General features: G+C 37.8%; 1 protein-coding gene across 1 annotated transcript in view; it reads right to left on the reverse strand.

Moving 5' to 3' along the window:
* LOC126299346 (NACHT and WD repeat domain-containing protein 2) overlaps nucleotides 1-25,474 on the reverse strand; it is a 287,406-nt gene that overhangs the window by 114,171 nt on the left and 147,761 nt on the right. The window contains exon 17 of the mRNA XM_049991201.1: nucleotides 9,930-10,149. Coding sequence (XP_049847158.1) covers nucleotides 9,930-10,149 — 220 coding nt within the window. The remainder of the gene's footprint in view (nucleotides 1-9,929; nucleotides 10,150-25,474) is intronic.

A 25,474-nucleotide genomic window follows, 5' to 3' on the forward strand; every position in this document is an offset into this window, starting at 1 on the left:
CATAAGAAGCTGCCTCACAATACTTGTGAAGAACTGCTTTTACTTTAACATATTTTAACTTATCAGATTAAAACTGTGATCTGAAATGGGACACAGACCCAGAACTTAGACTTTTAATGGCAGTTACCTTACTGAATGTGCTATACAGGAATGACTCAGAACCCACCTCTCTCCTGATTCTCTTACCCCAATCTTACCCACAGTGTTGTAATCTTATAACTGTAAACAAAAATTCTCTGAGGAGATCTGTGGCTACCTTCGACACTAAATGGTAGTACACTTGCCTTGACTGCCTATATATGTAATTTATATATCGTCTCACGAGATGTTTCAGGAAAACTCCATCATCAGATCTGTTAAAATCAATACAAATTGTCTTCTTGCTACCTACTCCATTTATGGAGTATGTTACACATGGCTTCATGCCTTTGCATAAGAAGCTGCCTCACAATACTTGTGAAGAACTGCTTTTACTGTAACATATTTTAACTTATCAGATTAGAACTGTGATCTGAAATGGGACACAGACCCAGAACTTTGACTTTTAATTGCAGTTACCTTACTGAATGTGCTATACAGGCATGACTCAGGACCCACCTCTCTCCTAATTCTCTTACCCCAATCTTACCCACGGTGTTGTAATTTTACAACTGTAAACAAAAATTCTCTGAGGAGATCTGTGGCTACCTTTGACACTAAATGGTAGTACACTTGCCTTGCCTGCCTATATATGTAATTTATATATCGTCTCATGAGATGTTTCAGGAAAACTCCATCATCAGATCTGTTAAAATCAATACAAATTATCTTCTTGCTACCTACTCCATTCTGTGAAACCAGCAGTTTGGGCACTGATTTTGTGATGTAATGGAGTAGGAAGCAACAAGATATTTTGTATTGATTTTAACAGATCTGATGATGGGGTTATCCTGAAATGCATCATGAGATAATAAATACATAAATTTAAATTGGTGACGAAGACAAGACATTTACAGTTTTAATTTGCCAGGAAGTTTCAAAACCAAGAACGCTCCACTGCAGAGTGAAAGCTTCATTCTGGATATTTTAAATTATTGTATTTTATACATTGGAAGAAGGGCAACAACTGTTTAAATGAGGTATTGGCCAAAATTTTAAGTAATGGGAGGCTGGTTGTAGCACATATTTTAAGATGTTGTATGTTATCAGAAATTCTCTCTTAAATAGGATGGAGCAGACTGTAATGCATCACAGAGTGTATGGTTAATCCAATACATTTTATAAACATCTAGCCACTCACATCTGCATATTTTAATTTTTATATTTTATTGTTTATTTGAAAGTATTTTAGAAGCACTGATTGATTAAGATTTTACATGTATCTAACTTCATCTCTCTCTCTCTCTCACTCTGTGTGTGTGTGTGTGTGTGTGTGTGTGTGTGTGTGTTTGTTTTTCCAAACATTGTAACTGCATATCAGAGTGGCTGGCTCTCTCATCTATTTATAAAAATTTTAAGTAATTCTATATTGCAGATAGCTCATCAGCTTAAAAGTATTTGTTGTGACTCACCGATCTTTCAAAGTGCCGCCACACAGTTACGCAAGTCCTCTACATGCGGCACTGTCTGCCAGCCAGCCAGCAGTTGCTAGACTTGGACTCAGTTATGATTTGACTGTTAAAGTGTATGCACGTCTTACTCTGTTTACTTGATCTGGGACTTTCATGTATTGCGTCTTCCTTGAAATATATTTGTTCAACTTGAAGTTATAACAATCGGTGATGAGATAGTGATTTTTCTTTTCCAACGTTGACCCACATGTTTCCATGTCTACTTTAGAGCAACTATTGCAAGGTCTCATAGAACAGCAAACGCTTCTCACAAATGTGATTCGTAATTTCATTGCAGCATCAAATGTGGGGTGTCTCTCATCATTGTCTCTACCTACTTTTCCTCCTTACAACAAGACGGCGGAAGACTGGTCTGATTACGAAAAACGTCTTCGACAGCACTTCTTAGCATTTCATGTCACAGACGAACAAACATGTAAGTCTCTGTTCCTTTCATGGATTTCACCTCAGATGTATCGGTTGTGGTCACAATTGGCTCCTTTGAAAGATCCTGCGTCTTTGTCCTTTGCTGAAATGTGCTCACTTCTGTCCGTCTATTTTCAAAAGCAAACGCATGTGGTAGCCTCTCGTGTTGCCTTTTATCATTGTCAAAAACAACCAAATCAATCCTATTGCGCTTGTGCTGCTGAACTTCACAGCCTGGAGGCAGGCTGCACGATGTTGGGGCGTGAGCGGAAGATGGCCTAACGGTGTGCGGGACCGTAGCCCAGCTTCATGGAGACGGTTGCGAATGGTCCTCGCCGATACCCCAGGAGCAACAGTGTCCCTAATTTGCTGGGAAGTGGCGGTGCGGTCCCCTATGGCACTGCGTAGGATCCTACGGTCTTGGCGTGCATCTGTGCATCGCTGCGGTCCGGTCCCAGGTCGACAGGCACGTGCACCTTCCGCCGACCACTGGCGACAACATCGATGTACTGTGGAGACCTCACGCCCCACGTGTTGAGCAATTCGGCGGTACGTCCACCCGGCCTCCCGCATGCCCACTATACGCCCTCGCTCAAAGTCCGTCAACTGCACATATGGTTCATGTCCACGCTGTCGCGGCATGCTACCAGTGTTAAAGACTACAATGGAGCTCCGTATGCCACGGCAAACTGGCTGACACTGACGGCGGCGGTGCACAAATGCTGCGCAGCTAGCGCCATTCGACGGCCAACACCACGGTTCCTGGTGTGTCCGCTGTGCCGTGCGTGTGATCATTGCTTGTACAGCCCTCTCGCAGTGTCCGGAGCAAGGTATGGTGGGTCTGACACACCGGTGTCAATGTGTTCTTTCTTCCATTTCCAGGAGTGTATATATTGTAACTTTCATCAAAATGGAAAGTGAGGAAAACAAAACAATAGACACTGAGCGAGTGGAAAACATTAGTGACATTGCGAGTGGAATGAAAGGGAGTGACACTTTAAGGGGTAGAAAATTTGAAGTATTAGAATTCACAGACAACAGTGGGTATAGGTCAGAATTAAATTTGACCATAACTGACAGTGAAGTCAGTGGTATTCAGGATGAGGAAATTAAGGCTTTGTCCACTGCAAATAGAGACAAAGTGGGAAGAGAGGGGCGTAATGTTGATGGAAAGGACTTCAGTGAGGAAAAGAACACTGGGTACAGGTTTCGACAAATGAGAATAATTTACAGGATGCAAATCATGGAGGCTGTGAATAATATGGGTAATTATATAAGTAGTGAACTTAGAAATGAACTTGGTAAGGTGAGGAGTGATATGATTAGCAAGGGTACCAGAATGACCATACTAGCTAATGACATTAAAAAGGAAGTTAGTCTCATTCAGGAAAAAGTGTCTGGATTAGAACAGCATGTGAATGAAGTAGAAAAGAACTGTGATAATAATATGATAAAAGTAAGGGAAGAGACTGAAAACAAACTTAAAAAAGTGAGTATTAATTGCGTTGAGGGGAGAAGGAAGTTATGTGAGGACTTTGTGAATGCAGTACAGGCTGTTGAGGAAAAGGGTAAGGCTGACATTATAAGCAGTGCAGATGAAATTATTGTTGATGGAAATGTGTTTCGTGGTTCTGATGCAGAAGGGTCTGGTAGGAATTTTGCGTGGTTATCTGAAACTGATAGTAAAGGAAACAGTGAAATGAAGGTTATCGATGTATATGACGATTATACTAAGTATGAAGTTAACGTTGAAATCATTCAAAGTGATTCAACAGAAGTGCCTGCGTGTGCAAACAATGTGCAATATGTAGAAAATAATTCTAAAAACAAAGTAGCTGAAACATCTAGTGATAATCTGCTCCACTGTCTAAAAGTTGCTTTCCTGCTAGAATCTGATGACGAAAATGAAATCAGTGATAGTTCAGATGATGAAGGGTATATGAGTACAGATAAGAATGAGTATACTAACTTTCCCTATTGTTCAAAAGTTGCATACTTAAGTGAATCTGGTGGTGAGGAAGAGAGTAGTGATGACTCCAGTGAAGATGAATTTTCAGGTGTAAAAAGGAAGTGAATATACCTTTACTGAAAGAGGGTATGAAAAAATTAATGACATTTTACCAAAGCAAGAAGGAACCTCCAGATGATACTATACTGGGGCAAGCCTTAACAGACGTTTTGAAGGAGTGTGAAGCACAGGAACAAAAAGTGCCACCTGATGAAACAAAATGTTGGCAAGATCTGAATAGGTTGGTGAAAGATGTAGAAAATAGGAGGCCTAAAAAGACACCAGATTTAAGTCACTGTTTATGAACCATAAAAAGACTGCTTTGTTAATAAAGAGACTGGGGGCAGGACATTGTACTGTTAATATAATGCATGACTTTAGTATTATTGTATCTGAGTGTTACCTGAAAGTGAATTATTGTTTTGTTGATCTTGAGGCCTGTGGCAGGTTGTTGCCTATTTACTGTCATGTACTGTTTGACTTTGCTTAGGAACTGTTTATTTTCAATTGAATACTTATAGTTGCCGGTCTAATTATGAAGAGAGGGCCATGTAGTACGAGAAACCAGAAAGTTTTGTGAATAATGATGCTTATTGTAACTTTATGAAAGTGCTGTCATAGTACTTGTAATAGTATTTGGAGAAATAATTAGATAGAAAGCTGCAGAGGAGGAAATATGATTAATGATAAACTTTATTGTTATTACCCTTTTTTCTACTTGGCAAGTGCCCATTGAAAATATCTTAGCTGGTCGATGTTTTTATCGTATAAGTTAGGCCATGCAAATTTAATTTTCAGTTTACTATTTATGTATGTATTAGTAATGATATTTGGTAACTGGTGGAATAGGAAGCTACAAAGAGTGGAAAGTGATTTGAAATAAGTTTTAAAAATATAACAGGTATTGGAGTTTGAATAGAAATCCTACAGATTACTTGGACAGCAATTATGTTTATTTTGGAACCTAGGAGGTAAAAAAGCAAAATGGGAAAATGAAAATTAAAGTAAGAAAACACTTCCCTGAATGTAGAGCAATAGCGTATCAGTGAACAGCAGCAATGAAATTGTGAGATTATAAAATAATATGAGAAATATAATGCCGTTTTTTTTCAAATATAATTAGAAGGAATATTGGTTATACTGTCAAGTGATGAAACAGAGTTGCCTATATGGGATATTAACAGAATGCAGCAAATGTCTTAAGGTGTGATAATAGTTTGAGGTTTCGGGCATGAATAATCAGTAATATGATGAGTATTGAAATACATAAAGTGTGCAATAATGAAGTTTTGTATATAAAGTAAGTCAAAGATAAGTATTAAAAAGTGTGAGTGTGAAGTGTCTTTCTTGTTATTAGAGGTTGAGTGAAGGCAGATCAGGGGGTTAGTTAATTAATTATTTAATGATGATGAGAATAATGGTGAGTAAGGAATATGAAGTCAATGAGTATGAAATAGTAAAATGAAATAATGGTTAGGGAATAGTTATGGACCCTGTGTCTGCTGTAATTAATGTTTTAGTAGGGATACACTTCACATATTTACAGTTAACAGAGGAAAAAAGAGAGTATGGAACAACTGAATATAGATAAGCATTATAATGAGGAGTTAAGAACTAGAATACAAATAGGTATTATGACACCTGGGTACAGAAAGGCAACAAATTGGTTCTCTGCTATAATCAATATGGCACTCCTAAGGAATTAATTATTAAAATGGCACCCGTTGAATCCAAATTACAAAAATATTTAGCATATGACAAAGTATGTTTACTGCTGGTTAGACTCCATCATATCTTACCTCCTTTGAAAACAAAAATTAATTAGGAAACAATAATTTTAGAACTTATATTAGAAATAGTTTCCACAAAGAGAAATGTTTGTTCATATGCAATGTTTATATAATACCATAACTTTATTGAAAGCTTTGAGGAAATCCTTGTTGATCTGCAGTACTAAATGGTGTTAAATAGGTATCTGTATGTTACCTTAGACAAGACTTTATATTATAATTTTAAAATGAATGACAGAAAGTTATATAATGGACACTACGGCAGTGATCTCAAGTGGAATGAGTTAGCTCAAGTGTGAGGAATGACTCACCAATAAGCTACGAATTGTTATATGACCAATATAACTGACAAGCTGTCAGGTAACTGTCATATGTGTGAAATAAGAATGTTTTCAGGTAATGTAAATATCGTTATGTCAATTTTTGTACATGTTTTCTTTTGTTTTGTAACTATACTTGTATTGAGATAGGAAGATTTCAATATGTCATAGAAAATTCAAATTTAAGTGTATTAATTCTTAATCTGTCTTTTTGAATAATGTGTTATTTGATGACCAGTGCCTCCAGGGTTTTCTATCGAAATGTTTTAGTGTATAAAATGCTACGTGTGTGAATATAAAGAGAAATGATGTTGGTATATATGTAACATCTGTATGTAAATTTTTTTTCCATGGAATTATCGAGATTCATATTTAAAAATATTCACCAGTATAATTCCATGGGGTGGGGTGGGGGGGGGGGGGTGATGAAACGAAGCAGGGTTGCCCACTGCTACCTGTTTTGGTTTTACACTCCTTCAGTAACTTAGTTAAGCAATGAACTTTTATTTTTTTTTTATTTATTTATTTATTTTTTTTTTTTTTCATTTTCACTATTCAGATTCCAACTACAGATTCTGTGGCCTTCAGCCTCATAGTACAGAATTCAGAAATAGTTTAAATAAAATTCCCCTAGTAAAATCTATTATTTCAGTACATTCTAATATCTATTCTGAAAGTAATGAGCTAATCAGTTTTATTGGAAATGCATACTATTAACAGTTATGGACAATGACGTATATTGTGCAATACATATTAAGTAAAATTCGAGTGAGCTAATAGATCAAATTCAGCTACAAGACTGCATCCAAAAGAAAGCCTAAATTTTACTGATTACAGCAAAGTGTTTAATTCAACCTAAAGTCTGGTAGTTAAATATATATTAAGACTTAAAATCTGTAGCCTGTATAACTTCCAGTGCCAATTGTGACCAAACTACTAAATAATTCCGAGATCTGTTTTGACGCTTTTGCTACCTTTATTTTTCTACGTAAAATGACTCCAGTCTCAACTTTGTAAGTGCATTAATTAAGACTTAAGTAAATTTGAATATGTAAAAATTATTGTTCAAGAGGGCTGCCATGGTTATAAGTTGGGAATTCCCACGGCGGATGCATAAGTTAGTTCCGCGTATTTAAATTGATACAGCTCACTCATGTTATTTAAATAATAAAACCCAATAGTTAACTGCAAAACCAGTTAGAAAGAATCATTTTAACCCTGGGAAATTATAAACTATAATATATCAACAGAAATAGTCAAATATTCAAGTGCTTGTCTATATAAGGTCCGAGCTCGTGCAGCTCTAGTTAGTTCTCGGTCAGATTCTTGTGGAGCAAAAGTGCGGCAAGTCAGTTAATTTTTCCGGTCAGTATCCAAAAAGTGTCATTGTGAACATTGTTAAAGACTGGAAGTTTTTGACCTACCTAATGTGACGATTAAGTGTAAGAGGCCTGGTCACATGAATATTGTATGTATGAGTGATAACAAATAAATCGCACTATGGTTGTTATAAATATTTAACAATGAGTATGGTCTTGACTTTTGATCTTGGAAAACTTAATCTAGGATCCTGGCTTCTTAATTTCAATGTGTTTTCTGTGAGATGGACGCAGCTACCGGGAAGACAATATTGAATAAGCAAAGCAAGGTAGGTCGAGAACACTGCGCACTATCTACTGGATGAGGAAATGTTTCAATACCGGTACATCCGGTTGTGACATGAACTTTATGTGGCACTAATACAAGGACATGTCCCGGCATGTTACATGTGGTGTCCCTTAAATGAGGAAACAGCCCGGCACATTACAAATGGTTCCCCATCACCGGGAACCGGATGGCAGCTACTACAGGTCCTACCCTCTCCCGGGTTTTACGCTGTATTCAGAAGGGTTGGCCAGATCAGCTGTCCTCTAAGACTTCTGATCCGTTGTGGAACTACTACGGTTAGCGTTACCGCCTCACGGCTGGGGATGGTGTCATCCTCCTTTCCACCGACAATGCTTCGCCGCGTGTTTTGGTACCTGTGTCTTTGCATGCTTCGGTCTTGCACCTCCTTTACCAAGGGCACTAGGGTGTCTCTCACACAAAATCTCTGGCATGCTGCAATGTGTACTGGCATGGCATCGACTCTGAAATTGCACACGTGGTCGCTGCCTGCGAATTCATCTTTGTCACCGTGGCCTTCGCCTGAGAAGCCCTGGAAGCGTATTCATGCTGACTTTGCAGGACCTTTTTTAGGTACTTATTGGCTTCTCGTTATTGACACCTACTCTAACTTTCCTTTCATTGTCCATTGCACGTCGCCTACCACCGTGGCAGCCACAAATGCTCTAGCTCGCATTTTCTCTTTGGAAGGCATTCCCTCTACTCTTGTTACTGATAATGGTCTGCAATTTCAATCTTCTGATTTTGCGGATTTTTGTGCCCATCACTGTGTCATGCATGTCACGGCCCCTCCATTCCACCCACAGTCAAATTTTGAGGCTGAACGACTGGCCCGCACATTTAAGGCTCAGATGAGGAAACTCCTGACTTCTTCTTCTGCTGATGATGCTCTTCTCCAATTTCTGGCTTCTTACAATTTCACCCCCATGGGCGACCACAGCCCGACTGAGTTCTTTCATGGCCGACAGCCCTGTACGCTACTTCATCTTCTGCGGCCTTCCACCTCACGGCCACAGGTGCCTTCGCTTGGCCGATTCACCGCCGACGACCTTGTATGAGTACAGGGATATGGCAAGCGGCCAAAATGGAGTCCTGGCCGCATTTTATGACACTGTGGCCAACGCCTGTATGAATTCCAGAAGGACACGGGTGTTTCAGTGCGCTATTTGGACCAGCTTCGGCCTCGTGTGCCAGCAACGCCTGTTCCCGATGTCGCTACACAACCTTCGGCTCTACCTGACGCTCGGGATACTGTAATCTCTCATTACACACAATGCAGTCCTCTCACCATCATATCAGTGCCAGCACAAGAACTGACGCCACCAGGAGACATGCCATTACAGGAACCAGATGACCATCATCTGTCGGAGCAACTCTATTCGCCTCCTTCTCCTACAGATACGGACACATCACCCATGTCTCCTGTTATAGCTACCAGACTTGCCGCTATGGGCAGACTGGTGCACGGGGCCCCAGCGGATTCGACCCCCACGTCTCCTGTTATCATCGGGGACACTTCCGTCCATACGGGAAGCCTCCTCCTCAAGACTTTACGGCCAGTCAAACAACATCTATGAACATTAGCAATCTACAGGCCACCTCCATCAAGACCTGTGCAAAAAATTCAAAGGGTGGAAAAGTGTTGTGACTCACCGATCTTTCAAAGTGCCGCCGTGCAGTTAGGGGTGTCCTCTACATGCAGCGCTGTCTACCAGCCATGCAGAAGCAGCGCCACCTAAGCGCCCAGACAGCCAGTGGCTGCTAGACTTGGACTCAGTTATGATTTGACTATTAAAGTGTAAGCACGTCTTACTCTGTTTATTTGATCTGAGACTTTCATGTATTGCGTCTCCCTTGAAACATATTTGTTCAACTTGAAGTTATAACAGTATTTTATCTAATTGAAAATGCTGTTGTTTTAACATAATCATAGGAAAAGTTTTGTAAGCTTCAAGCTCATTCATCTGCAAAATGGGATGTTGATAAACTTGATAGTGAGCAACCTTAAGCTCAAACAAGCAACCAAAAGTCAAATAACTGATTGCAAATTTTGTAACCATAACATTTAAGGAACAGTTACATTTCATAAAATCATCATTATTAGAAAAAGCTTCTAAAATGTATAAGCTACCTTAAGAGGTCCACCAGGAGTATGTAAACAATGGTAGAGTGGTAAGCAAGCACAATGCTCTGGACCCTTCTCATCACACTGGCGCAAGAGCATCTTCACATTGGGGTTAGCACCAATTTCTGGCAACAGTCTTCCAACCAGCTGAGGTGCAAGCATATTAGGGTACACACTGAGAATTGCTCCACCAAGTCTCAATGCATCTGCAACCAGCATCAGTTCCCTGCCAACATAATAACTGGCATCATTTATTTACACAGACTAATGCTTTTATTTTATGTTCATCTAATCCAAATGTTTCATATTTACGATTCAATGCAAGAGCCATTTCCATTTATGAGTTTTTGCATGATGATCCACGTTAACAGCTGCTTGTAAATAAACACTGTTAATAGTCACATAACCACCTATTTGCTTTTTTACATCATGAAAATGAAAGAAGTGTACCTAACAAATGTTATACTATTTATTTCCCAGAGCCACTTCATTCTACCAGTTACAAAATTACTATTTATGTAAGAATAACTGCTCTCTTTGTTTGCTGAAAAGAGAGATCATCATATCACAAATGCATAGTGTAAACTGTGATGACTTTACTTAGCTACTGTTGATGTACAAACAGACGACTGGCAAAAATATTTAAGAGACTGATGAAGAAGCTAATCACTAATCCTTAAATGACCATAAATTATTGAATATTGACTAACATAGCTTTGGGCAGGTAGATGTACAGAAACAACATTGATGAATTTCAGTACAGAATTGGAAATCTAGAAAATGACAAAAGTATTGATACACTGTAAGTCAATTTAGATTTCTCTAAGGTTTTGATGCTGTTATCCATGAAATACTTTTGGAAAAACTGGAAGAACTATATATTCAAGGAATAAGAAAAATATGATTCAAATTATATCTACAGGGCAGAAAAATGCTGTGAAACCGTTATCTTATGCTAATCATAAAATCAAGTTAGTAATCAATTCAAATGAAGTTGAAATAGGAGCAACACAAAGCAGTGTGTTAGTTCTTCTGCCATTGTCCATTTTCATAAATGACAGAGTCCACAGACACCACAGCTAAAATGAAATATGATGACAGAATAATAGTAACTGAAACAACTGAATTTTAGTGTGCAACAACCAATCAAGTTTTCAGATATATACACTCCTTGTTCAAAGCCATAGGTTACAACTGTAAATAAAACAAATTACATAGAATTTCTTCAAAATGCTCTGAAAGTATTGTGGAGAAAGCATGTTTTTAGATTCTAGTGCAGCTTTTAATATTATTAACCATAAAAGTCAGTTGGAAAAGCTTCAAGTACAATGACTGGAGGCACTGCACCAAAATGGTTCACCTGTTTCTTCACAAACTGTAAACAGAAGGTAGAAATGAAACAAAAGTTAAATGATAATATTAGGACATATTTCTCAGATGCAGAAATTTCAAAAGAAAAGCACCTCTCAAAAATCAATTCTTTGACTAATCATGTTACTCATTTATATAAGCAAAATAGATGTGAACATTGAATTGCATGTGAATACCTAGTTTTCAGAATATGCTAACATCCTTCATTTGAGAAATGCCTCAAGTCATCTACAAGCAGCTGTAAATAACATTACTGACCAGCTAAATTAGAAGAAGAAATTCTTGATTGATGAAAAAAATTTCAAGACTTCTGCTTAAGGGAAGATATATGCTGTCATCTTTTTGCTTCATAAAATAAATATATGAGGAGTGTATCATGTTTGACAGATTATTACACACACACACCCTTTTCAAAATTCTTTGATCCTTTTGGTTCCCTGCATTTATACATTAGAAACTTGTAAATACATGGAAAAGAGTTTAAAGTACATAAATAAAACTATAATACCCATGATTATGGCAAAGGCATAACAAAGAGTTGGTGTCCAGCCAACAAGAGCATAATGAAAAATAAGCATATCATCTATAATTATAGACTCATTTAATTCCTTTAAGTCTTTTCAAAACCATATTGGGGAAGTGGCCTGCAAAAGTAATACTGACTCTATTTTCAGATAATAACTTCTTTATTGTCTCTGGCAGGCCTTTATTTATGAGACCATATACAGCTGAAAGCTATTTCACAGGAGCTGTATATGCTCTCATAAAGGCCTGCCAAAGCTAAACAACAAAAGCTATCATGATCATATATTCTCTTTGACTTTGTTTACAGAGTTTAATTTCATATTGTCTTATGGAATTATCCTCAAAAGCAATACAAGATACAAAAATCATTTCTATATAAGCTTCATCTCCTTGTCCAGGGTTGAGAGTTGTCTTGTGTGTTCCAATGTAAATCTCTTCAACAGGTTCCAAATAGACATAATCAAATATTTCATGATGCAATAATTTACCAACAGCCATATGTATTGTGGAAATTTATTTTGTGAACTTATGTGCTACCAGTTTCGGCATTACATAGCGATTTTACGACTATGACGTGTGGGGCCTGAAGATGGCATCAATGTAATGCCGAAACTGGTAGCACATAAGAAGTTCACAAAATCAATTTCCACAATACACACTGCTGTTGGTAAATTATTACATCAACAAATAAAGGCAGTCGTTGTCCCATGGTCCATAATGGATCAACAAAGATAATCAAATATTTGTGAATTCCTATTAATTCAAATTAAAACTAATAACACACATTTCACTCCTTCTACAAATTATCCGATTATTTAAATTCAAGGTTTGGTTGTTCGTGATAGCTGCAGTATTCACTTATACTTACAGTATGTCACTCATATGAAACAATCTGATGGCTTCGCACACTGTGACACTAGGAGTAGCACTGCTGTGTCTCTCCAAAACATTAGAAGAATGTGTAGTCCCATCAGGTTGCCACTGTATTTGCCATTCATTCTGGGAAGTGTAGAAACATGCCTGACAAAAAAGGCAAGCATCCAGAAGGGAATGAGGAAAAAATGAAACTTAATGAGTTGAAAGGATATATGATATCTTGCGAACCATGGATGAAGTGTATCAGACGGATGCCATATTCCTTGACTTCTGGAAAGCATTTGACTCGGTGCCCCGCTGCAGTCTCCTAACTAAGGTACTAGCATATGGGATTGGTTCCCAAGTATGTGAGTGACTCAAAGACTTCTTAAGTAATAGAACCCAGTACGCTGTTCTCGATGGTGAGTGTTCATCGGAGGTGAGGGTATCATCTGAAGTGCCCCAGGGAAGTGTGGTTGGTCCGCTGTTGTTTTCTATCTACATAAATGATCTTTTGGATAGGGTGGATAGCAATGTGGGGCTGTTTGCTGATGATGCTGTGGTGTATGGGAAGGTGTCATCGCTGAGCGACTGTAGGAGGATACAAGACAACTTGGACAGGATTTGTGATTCGTGTAAAGAATGGCAGCTAACTCTAATATAGTAAATGTAAATTAATGCAGATGAATAGGAAAAAGAATCCTGTAAAGGTTGACTACTCCATTAGTAGTGTAGCGCTTGACACAGTCACATCAATTAAATATTTGGGCATAACATTGCAGAGCTATATGAAGCGGGACAAGCATGTAATGCCAGTTGTGGGAAGGCAGATAGTCGTCTTCAGTTCATTGGCAGAATTTTGGGAAGATGTAGTTCATCTGTAAAGGAGACCACTTATAAAACACTAATACGACTCATTCTTGAGTACTGCTTGACCGTTTGGGATCCGTATCAGGCCGGATTGAGGGTGGACATAGAAGCAATTCAGAGGCGGGCTACTAGATTTATTACTGGCAGGTTTGATCATCACGCGAGTGTTACGGAAATGCTTCAGGAACTTGGGTGGGAGTCTCTAGAGGAAAGGAGGCATTCATTTCGAGAATCACTACTGAGGAAATTTAGAGAACCAACATTTGGGGCTGACTACAGTACAATTTTACTGCTGCCAACTTACATTTCGTGGAAAGACCACAAAGATAAGAGAGATTAGGGCTCATACAGAGACATATAGGCAGTCATTTTTCCCTCGTTCTGTTTGGGAGTGGAACAGGGGAGAAGATGCTAGTTGTGGTACGAGGTACCCTCCGCCACGCACCGTATGGTGGATTGCAGAGTATGTATGTAGATGTTATTTCAATGAGTACAAAAATGAGTCAAATTTACGAAGATCTTGGCAATGTGAGCCCATTTATCAGCATGACATTGCGCTCCCTCTGGTCTGTGCATGCACTGATTCGGTTCTGGAGTGTCATAAGGCCATAGTATCCTCTCCTGAGGAAAGCTGTCCCACAACTTTTGATACCCCAAATACTGGCACTGGTCAATGGACTACCTCAACATCATGCAGACAGTTCATAGAGGCACCTGTCATGTGTGAACAAGCATTATTCTGTTCAAAAAAGGCACCATGCTACTGTTGTATAAGAGGTAACACTTGAGTGTGAAGGATGTCCATGACATAACATTGTTCTGTCAGAGTACCCTCAGTCACTGGCAGCTGTGGCATGACATAATACCTGATGGCTTCCTACAGCACTGCTATGACTCTCCAAAACATTAGAAGAATGTGTGGTCTCTCTAGGTCACCACCACATTCGCAACGCATTCAGGGGAGTGCAGAAATATGATTCATTGCTGAACACAAAGCAATGCCCTTTATCATTATTCTATGCTCCCAGGCATAGCACAGCTCCAAGCACAGTCACTTGTGTTGTGGAGTTACTGGCAGTCTACACATGGGATAATAATTCCCTAGTCTGGCTGCTCCTAGTCTCCAATCAATGGTGCAGGATGACACAGAATGTTACAGGGTGTCCATTACTTGTTATTTGATGGCAAGTACAAGCCCCTGGTGGCTGAGTAGCAGCCGGCACAGTAGCTCACAGTGTTCGGTCAGAGGGTTAGCTGCGCTCTGTAATAAAAAAACTGAGTTAATCGATTAACAATGAACTTAAACGGATGTATGTCTTGCAACGTCCACCCCAAGCACATGCAACGAACAAAATGAGAAAAAAAAGCTGGCACGGTAGCTCAGCATGTTTGGTCAGAGAGCTGGTTGGCCTCTGTAATAAAAAACTGAGTGGAAGGATCAACCACCGAACTTGAACAGGATGTCTTGGGACGTTCGCAACGACCAAACACAATGATCAATAATGGAAAAAAAAAGTGGTCGGCGTGACAGACTGTCAATCCTAAGGGCCCAGGTTCGATTCCCGGTGGTGTTGGAGATTTTCTCCGCTCACAGACTGGGTGTTGTGTTGTCCTAATCATCATCATCTCATCCCCATCGACGTGCAAGTTGCCAACGTGGCATCAAATTGAAAGACCTGCACCTGGCGAACAGTCTGCCTGATGGGAGGCCCTAGTCACATGACATTTACATTTTTACCAGAACTTTGATGAGTATGCCTACTCTCGCATCCCCATGCAGTCCAGCATTGGGCCACTGACATATCTGAATGCCTCACAGATCTGCAAGGTGCTGATAATTCTGTTTCACATGACCATGTGGATTCTCTGTACTCTTCACAGTTATCACTCAACATCTGACAATACTTACACCTCTTATATACCCTACCAGGCCTGGTAACAACACAAACATGAACGGCACTAATGTAATCTGGTTGCCTGTCACAGAAAACTGAAACTCTAGCCATTTACATACCTGTTGATGATTTGTACATGTTTGAAGTTATATTGTCATCAAACCATGTATTCTTTGTGCTTCACTTTTTTTGTATGTGAAGTGTATTTTACTCTATGCAGATTATACATTACGATCATTTTTGTGACAATCTAAAACTGTTCTGGACACAGACTCAAACCCGGAATCCTTGCCTTCCATGAGTAGTGATTCCAAATATGCTTAATGTGGACTCCTAATTGGTTGAGTAAAAGTTTCTACTTATAATTTGTTTCTATCACTATGTTCCAAGATCTACAAAAATCGCGTACTACACTGCTGGAGAAAAAACACTGACAGAATAAATATTTTGACAAAAAGACAGATTGAGGGGGGGGGGGGGTCTTCTTGAGATAATACCTTTTACTGTATGTAGATTATGTGAGAGTCATCCACAAAGTAAATTCCGTTTCTATTTCTATCTGCGGCAGTGCTACGATCGCAGTTCTGAGCATGCGCGGCAGTTACTCTGACTCAAGGAAAAGAGATGTATTTTCAGATCACTGCTGCCGACATGTGCTTTGTAGTGCTTCTTTATAATGTCAGCCATAATTGAAAATGCTGCCACATGTGAAATCAGATCTGTGATTCATTTTCCAAATGCAAAAAAGTTAAGCCAAAGGAAATTCATCAGCAAATCTGTGAGGTTTATGGAAAAAATGATTCAATAGTTAGAAGATGGGTTAGACTGTTTGTTTATGTGCAGTCACATGTAGGCCTAATTTTGATGTATGAATTTTCCTATTTAATTGGCAATCACTCAACTTAATCTTGCTAAATTATTGTTCTATACCATGTTCCAAAAGTACTTGACTTTCCAAATGACTTTTAGCTCCAGGGTTTGGTATGATGCTTACAGTTTTTTATTGGGGTAACTGTAGTGATGAAGGCCCTAGGTAAGTAGCAAATGGGAAAATATCAGTGGTTACAGTGTCAGAGTAGCACATTTTGTTTCAGCAGTGAGGATAGAAAGAAGTCACATTATATAAAAAAAAAAAAGACTGGAGCAAATATTTACTTTCAGAAATTAATCAAACAACAATATGATAGCATACTGCATCCATGTCAATGGTTGTCTGTTGAAAAGTTTCAGTGAACGTAAGAATTTTATTTTTGTAATTCAATCAGTGCACAATATTTGATAACTGTGGTGTGAAATTAATGAACTACTCACGGAGGAGGAGGAGATCAGAGTTTAAAATCTCATCAACAATGAGGTGATTGGAGACAGAGCACAAGCTTGGATTAGGGAAAGATGGGGAAGGACATCAGCAATGCCCTTTCAAAGGAACCATCCCAGCATTTGCCTGATGCTATTTAGAGAAATCACAGGAAACCTAAATCACGATGGCTGGACGTGGGTTTGAACCATCATGCCCCTGAATGCAAGTCCAGTGTGCTAAACACTGTGCCACCTTGCTTAGTGAAATACTCATTGCAAAAAGGATGAAAGCCATCAAACCAAGTGTCTCTTTGTACATCATGTGAGCACTAGTGCTAGTATGTTCAACATCACAAGATTCAGATTAGCATCAATCTTCTGTAGAGAATATACATTCTAAGAAAAAAAGAAAGAAAGACCATGAAGGAGTTACTAAAATTGATCACAAATTTCTGTTCACACAGATATTGACAGAAAATGCAAAATTGTAAATGTTGGCAGCTGATTGATGCATGACAGTTTCCCTGCACAGCTGGCAAGGTTAGTAAACAAGCAAGCATATCAATACCAGGTGATAAAGATTTTGCGAATTTCATTCCATGTGCTCAGTTAGATAGTAACAGTTCATCATAGACAGATGCATGAACAATATACGCAAATGTCAGCATTTGAGATAGGATGTATAGTTGGGCTCAAAGAAGCCAGTAGGAGTAAGAGGCAAATTGCTCGACATTTGAATAGATGCAATACCGCTACTTGATGATGTTGGCAGGAATGGGTTAATTGTGGCTGAACACAGTATCAAAAAGGAAGCAGTCAACCTAGTGAGATGACACAATGTGAGGACCAAGCAATCATCAGAGAGGCACACAGAACCTTGAATTCATCATTATCCTCAAACCTATGTGCAACTGGCACTTTGATGACCACAAGGACCAATTAATATGCATTTCACAGAAAGGGGGCTGAGCTCACGGCTCCCCTTGGGTCGGATGCCTTGTGAAGTGGTGGGATACCAAGCTGACTGTCACCCACCACATAGCCCGACAACAAGAAGTGATAGTCTGGGATGCCATTTCATTTTACAGATGGACCTCTTTCGTTGTCATCCAGAGCACCCTTACATCACAGCAGTACATTGATCGTATTATACAGCCTGTTTTGTTGTCCTTCACAGCAAGTCATCCTGGACTTATGTTTAAGCAACATAATGCCTGACTGTACTCCGTGAGAGTTATTACTGTTTCTCTTCTTGCTTGCCAAACCCTAACTAAGCCAGTAAGGTCACCAGATCTCTCCCCAGTTGAGAATGGTTGGAGTGTGATGGCCAGGCCCTCCAAACAGCTTGGGATTTTGATGTCTGACACACCTATTGGACAGAATGTGGTAAAATGTCACTCAGGAGGACATCTAACAATAGACAATGCCACACCAATAACTGCTTGTGTAAGGTCCAGAGGTGTGCCAATACATGATTGACTTGCTCAATTTGTGAAGATCTTCCTCTTGAATAAACCACACAGTTTTTCTGAAACTGTAATCATTTGTTTGTCTGTACATGTACATCACATCTATCAATTTTGCTTTGAGTAGCATTAGCAAGCATTTGCAACTGATGTAGCTTTGCTGAAATCACTCTGTGTCATCAGCTCTTACACCATTCTTTTACTTTATAATATCTGACATAGTCCTGCTTACAATAAAAGTTTTTAAAACACAGGAATGATAAAAAAAATTATTTAAAATGAGTAAACTGGTGCATGAAACAAAATTTTGCAGACTGTAAACACCAACTAAAACAATGAATAGAAACTCTATACAAATCATCAAAATATGAGCTTGATGAATGTTGGATGCTGAAGCATGTGAAACTTGTGTGAATGTATGTTTTGTTCACTGGAAAATAGTTTCAGAACTATAATATTTTAAGGGGGAAAAGTAATAATGATACATGCTCAGATTATATTTTTCTGAAATTTATAAAAACAATGGAAATGCTTTGACACCATAGCAGATTTCATACAGTTCTCACAGGCTGCCAAAAATAAACATTAAATCATTATTCATCAACTGAGATTCATGTTAATAACGATTCATAAATAACCTGAAAGTCTTATTGAGATCTGCTTTTGACATGAGCATTAAGAGTTGGAAATAGAAACCTCCCAGTAAATTAGTGATTTGCATAAGATATCCTAATTAATGTAATGATTACTTACATAACAGAAAAGCATATAAAATGTTATCGAAGTTGGCCACACCATCCAACTACATTTAAACTGTTCTGAGTTCTATTTTTACACATTGTGGCCTTCAAGATCAGATTCACATGTAACAATCAATATACAAAGAATTCAAATGGCTGAAACTGTTGAGCTCATTTGTCACTTTGGTAATTATTCAAATTGTCTTTCCTGTACTTTAAGGACAATTTTAATTTTCTGAATATTTCCTCCCCAGAACATAATGGGCCTACCATGAATCACTGTAGCTTGGAAATACATGCAGTATATACACTTCACATTGAGATATTATATGTTGATACTTGTAGCAATTAAGCAACAAATATGTATGACTATTTTGAAAACCAATATGAATGACTATTTTAAAATGTTTGTCAAAAATACTTTTCTATTGATTATGGAATACTCCAAGAAATTAATTCATGTCTTAGTTGGTCTTACAGGAGTTTATTTTTTTTTATTTTCGCACTAAGTACTTATTCCACCTTCAGTGTTGAGTAACAAAAAAATTACATTGACTGCAAAGTTCCCCATAATTGCATAATTTTTGTTTGGAGAATTTATTACAGTTTGACCTTTGTACTGGCACAACAATCCTTCAAATTTAGTTTACCAGATTCTTTTGATTATGAATAAAGGTATCCTTAACAATTTTTTCCATGGTCTTTTCTTTTTCCCCCTGTTTCTTGATTGACAACATCTTATACTGTAATATTATGTGTAGTTTTATTAACCTGAAACTTTCTGGTATATTAAAATTATAATTTAGGTAGGTGGGATGGTAGGAAAGACGTTCCTGATGTAGATAAAGCTATAAGGGCACATCATGAATCATGCCTAGATAGGTCAATCAGTTGAGCACTTGCCTACGAAAGGTGAGGGTACCAGGTTCATGTCGCAGTCTGGCATAGAGTTTTTATATGGCAGGAAGTATCAAATCACTACACATTCTGCTGCAGAGTGAAAATTCAGTCTGGAATGTGACACTTCTTTACAACAAAAAACATGCATCTATATGTTTATATCTAGGTTACATAAAACATCAAGAAGTCAGGTGTCCTGGGATAGTTTTCAGTATAATTAAGTTGCTTTAGACTTTAAAAGGATTTATTGATTCCTTCAATCACGCAGTTATTTTTATTTAATGTCTGAATCAAGTGTAACATTTTAAGAAATCCTTCATCAACTTGAATTTCAGTTAATAGATTATATGTATAACTTAGTAAACTTCTTCACATGTCTTATTACTTAAATGTGTGTGGCAATCTGCATAAACTCTTTTGCAAACAATCATGTAGTGTAAATCCCACCATGAAAACGGGGCTTCAGGGGTGTGAAATGAGTTAAATTATTCATTAACAATTAGACACAACCATTAGTCTGTAAAGCTAGTGCTAATCTAATCACTTTGATAATTGTAGAAATTTTATCCAGATTACTTTATGTCTGCTCCTCAGCTGCTGATTTATATAATATATCAGATTAAACATTTAAGTAACTTTACACAGAATAGTGGCAGATTTCCACATACTCGAAAAGTTAAATCATGTTTAATAGAAGCATTAGAGGTAAGAGGAATTTACATTTTTGATTATCAATGGTCTCATAAAATATAACAGTGGTTAATATAGTGGTCATTTACTTTGTCTTTGAATATATGGAGATTTTGGGTTTCCTGTCTGATATTTACAGACACTCTCTTACAGCCTTTTACATCAGAATATAGAACTCTATTCTGAACCCAAGACATGAATACACGGTATATACAGAATTTTTTTAAAAAATAGTAAACTACCATTTGACTGTATCATTATATTTATCTTTTATACTATCCAGATTTCAGCTTTAATGCCACTATTAAGTACAATGCTAAAAGTTATTACACCTTTATTAAGTCATATTCCTTACAGCACTGCCTTAACAAATATGACTTAATAATCATCTAACAACTTTTAACGTTGTACTTGATAATGTCATAAAAGCTGAAATTTTGATAGTACAAAAGAAAATATAATAATACAGTAAAATGGCAGTTTAGTCTTTTAAAAAGTATTGTGTGACTGTGGTCAATGCCATCAAAAATTTTATACAGAAATTATTTTTACTTCTGATACCGTGTTCATCAATTTCAATATAAACAAAGATTTTATTAAAGTATAAACATAAAAATACCTCTTATTACATAGCAATTGTGTCCATTGGCTTATTTTTTCCTCTTTCCACCTTAAAGCATCTGATATAGCTTTACTGCAACAAATTGCCCATTTTACTTCTTGGTGAAGTAATCAACAGTTGTCTCCCATCATATACTGCTATTGTTTGGCACTGGCTTTCGATCACTTTGATTGTTTGATTAAAGCAGTCATCATTGTCATCACCCAAATTTTCAGCAAAAAGTGAATCTTGATGCTGATTAAACATCAAAACTTATTGAAGTTTACCAGTATCCTGGCTACAATGGAAAAAATATGTGCATTATTTCTGATACCTAAGAACTTAGTAGCAACCTCCTAGGATGATACCCAAGTCTCCCTCTCATTCATAGTCTCTTTTTATCTGAAGTTGGAATCAAATATCACTAATCAAGTATCAGATTATCAGATCCATTGTACATCTTTTAATGGGGCCCAACTCATTGAATTATGGTGATAATATGCTACTGTAAAAAAAAAATAAAAACCATTGTTTTTCTCTCCCATATTCAATGATTTTCTTACAGGAAAGATTATTCCACACCAATGTTAATCCCTGATCCTACTACCCAATTCACATAAAAAAGAAGGGAATATAGTGAAGCCAATTTGCTAACCAGGAAGCACACGTCATTTTTAAATCACCACACACATTCCAACAATTAGGCAAAACTATATCCATGTTTTTGCAACCAGGAAGCACACGTCATTTTTAAATCACCACACACATTCCAACAATGAGGCAAAACTATATCAATGTTTTTGCAACTTTCCTCCATATGTACATAATTGGCAACAATTATGAATGAAATTAAATGACCTTATGGCTTTATTTAACATGAGACCACATCTGATACTGTTCAGCCACGTGGTGCAAGACTTTCTACATGGCACTACTTTGAAAACTTGCACACTGATGAAGATGAGAAGCAATGATGAGTAGAATGCAAATCTGCAGTTTCCAATGAAGAAAATCTCTGACCCAGATGGGAATCTAACCCAGGACCCCACAATCTAGAGGCAGTAGTTCTGGCTACTAGACCATGAGCTGCAATTGGTAAATATCTTAGATATACTTTAAATAACTGACTTTTTTCAAACACTGAGTAAATGCATGTTGTCTTCCCCTGTATACAGAAATGTTTGTTCCTGCTGCTTACCTGTTCTTTTCTTTAAAATCTGGAATCAAACAAGTCAAATTTTTAATTCATTATGCCAAAACCCTCAACCAAATTATTTATATTGGTTTCTATAAAAAATATTTTGTTCTATATTGTCCAAAGAACAATAACATTTGTCAGAAGCTTGTTGAGCTGCATCAAACAGGGAAACACTACAACAACATCAAGAACCTTCGGTGGTTTAGGAACCCAAAGATCTGGACCCTTTAACAAATGGCTCACAAAGGGTACTTTCCTTCCTTTTTATTGCTTGAGTTGCATCGAGCAAGTCCAAGACTACAAAAGTAACAGTCATTGAAATGGTTTCTTACCTACCTCATATAACTGAAATAAAAAATCTAAAGGCCTATTTGTTTCTTTCTGTGATAATTTCTTTAGATTTTCTGCACATACACAACATACCTGAAGTGGCTCCGACAGCTTATATTGATCACCAAGTTTATTTCCAAAGTATGAGACGTAGTCTTTCCTTACAAAATCTGTAATGTTCCTCTGACATTACTTAATAACTAACTCATTAAAAATGCAGTAAAAATAGCCAACACAGTTTCTGCAACCATGGCTACCCATTGCACTTAAAGTTGGTTGTTGTTTTGGGGGAAGAGACCAAACAGTGAGGTCATTGGTCTCATCAGATGGGGAAGGATGTCGGCCATGCCCTTTTAAAGGAACCATCCCGGCATTTTCCTGGAGTGATTTAGGGAAATCACAGAAAACCTAAATCAGGATGGCCAGACTTGGGAATGAACCGTCGTCCTCCTGAATGCGAGTCCAGTGTGCTAACCACTGCGCCACCTCGCTCAGTTGCACTTAAAGGTAGAAAAATTAGTTTACATTGAAGCAGAGTAAACGGGTGTAAATAATGACAAAGAGCCAAAAATCTTATTATAGTGGTTATAATATATACTAATCAGTGCAACCTCTGATAGTTTATGTCTGAACTACTATTTTTAATTCAAATAGTTACTGAAATGTATGTTATTTAAATCACAAAAAATGCATTTTCGAATTAATGAGCATTAAATAAAAATGTATTATGAGACTAGGATTCAGATCACTAAGCACCAAATGAGTAACCCACTTTTGTTAAATAAGTTGCTTCATTATTGGCCTGTTTAACCATTGTTAGGACATTAATTACTATTTTTACACAAGTAACCACTAGTAAAACAGCTACCTCACTATTTTTGTTGCCTGCCTGTGACAGTACTTATGTCACTACTCATTGCTGGACATTTGGTTACTCTTGTTGCATAGATAATAACTGGTGATGCTTTATGAAACATGACTGGACCTGCGCAACTAGCCTTACATGACTTCAGTGTACTAATAATTAGCTTGCAGAAAATAAGAATATTTTCCTTTCAAATGCATATGTTTCCCATAGCCTGGCTTAAATTTTATGAGTATGTTTACAGTGTCATTAGAAAAATGCTAGAAGAGGTGCCCACCAAAAATGTAAACTGCAATTTCTTTCTGACTCTCTGTTGGTATAGCATTTCCAGCCATTTCCCACTGAAATGGGTAAAAGTATATTCAAGAAATTATGCAGACATTGTATGTAGATATTGTATGCAGATATTGTAACATTATGCAGTGAACATGCATAATTCAATAGCTCACATCTCCACATCTGGCTTAATGAGGCTGCCTCACATTGGCACAGATGGCACAGCAAGTGTTGCACTGTGTGCAAAACAGTAACATACAAGCCAGTGTACTGGGACCTCAGCCATTGCAGACTGTGTGTTAATGTACTCGATTCATGTGTTTGTACTGACCACTAATCATTCAGTTCTAAGTATTTTCCTTTATGTGCTGAAGAATTAAAACCTGATTGGTAGGAATTCTAATATTATGTTTGTGCAATGTTACAATATTTTTGGCAACAAGTGCAGTATTCTACTCTGCATACTTTGTTTCATAGTTCACTAGGACCAATATGTCAGTGGAAGAAATTCTTCAGTACCTCATTAAACAGCAGTAGCAGGCTATCTCCCTGTCACTAAACAATTTGGCTCCCTCATTGATGTGCCAGTGTTCACCACCTTTGATGCAACCCACACTGTTTCCCCCGTATGATGATTCTGTGGAAGATTCAGACACATACAAAAACCTCTTGGAACATTTTCTGGCTTTTGGTGTCACTGACCCCAATATGTGTACTGTTTCTCTCTTTTGATGAAATGTGTCAGTTGCTCTCTATTTATCACTGCAAACATATTCATGTTATTGCTGCTCGCATTGAGTTTTACTGTTGTCAAAAGTGACGGCAACAGTCATACAGAGCTTGGGCAGCAGAACTGCATTGGCTTAGATGTCATTGCCAGTTTGTTACTGAAGCTCACCAGGACTCATATGCTGATTCGATGGTTCATGATGCTATAATGCATTTGGCTCATGATAGAGAAGTTCATGAACATGACTTACAATATGAAAATCCCTCTCTCACAGAGATCTCAAACATTTCACAGTCTTTTGAGGTATCAAGATAAGCGAGAAATCAGATAGAAGCCTGGTGTGAACTAGCAGCTGTTGCTTCTTCTCCTCAGCAGCAGTCAGTTAGCTCACGAAGGAAGATCAGGTCATGGTTGTGCAAGTGTGGTCCCCACAATGTATGGGGCTGCACCATGCTAAGATGCAACTGCAGTCAATGTCACATCAGTGGCCATGTACTGCTCTCCTGTTGTACTCTTATTGTTTTGTTCAAAATAAGTGGGTTGCATGCAACTATTGTAAAAAAACAAAAAAACAAAAAAAGAAAACCAGAACACATTGCTTCTGTATGTAACTCTCAACCTCCTGCATCAGACCTGAACATAGATGTGAACAGTGTTTCCCAAGTGACAGCAGCCACTAACAACCTTTACATAGAAGTATGTGTTATGGATAAGATGTTAAAAATGTAAGGAGACATGGGTGCAGCAGTGACTTTGTTTAAGTCTCAAATATATGTGGATCTTCAGCAACTGCCATTGTCCCCTGTCTCCCATGGGTTCTTGAGTTACAACAAACAACAAATACCTATGATGCCAACATTGAAAATTTATTTGAGTTAGATGCCATCAAATTTTTTGGATTTTCTGTTTCAGATGAAGTGAATCTAGTACTGGATCACAT

The sequence above is a fragment of the Schistocerca gregaria genome, chromosome X, assembly GCF_023897955.1.
Source record: "Schistocerca gregaria isolate iqSchGreg1 chromosome X, iqSchGreg1.2, whole genome shotgun sequence".
Lineage (NCBI taxonomy): Eukaryota > Metazoa > Arthropoda > Insecta > Orthoptera > Acrididae > Schistocerca > Schistocerca gregaria.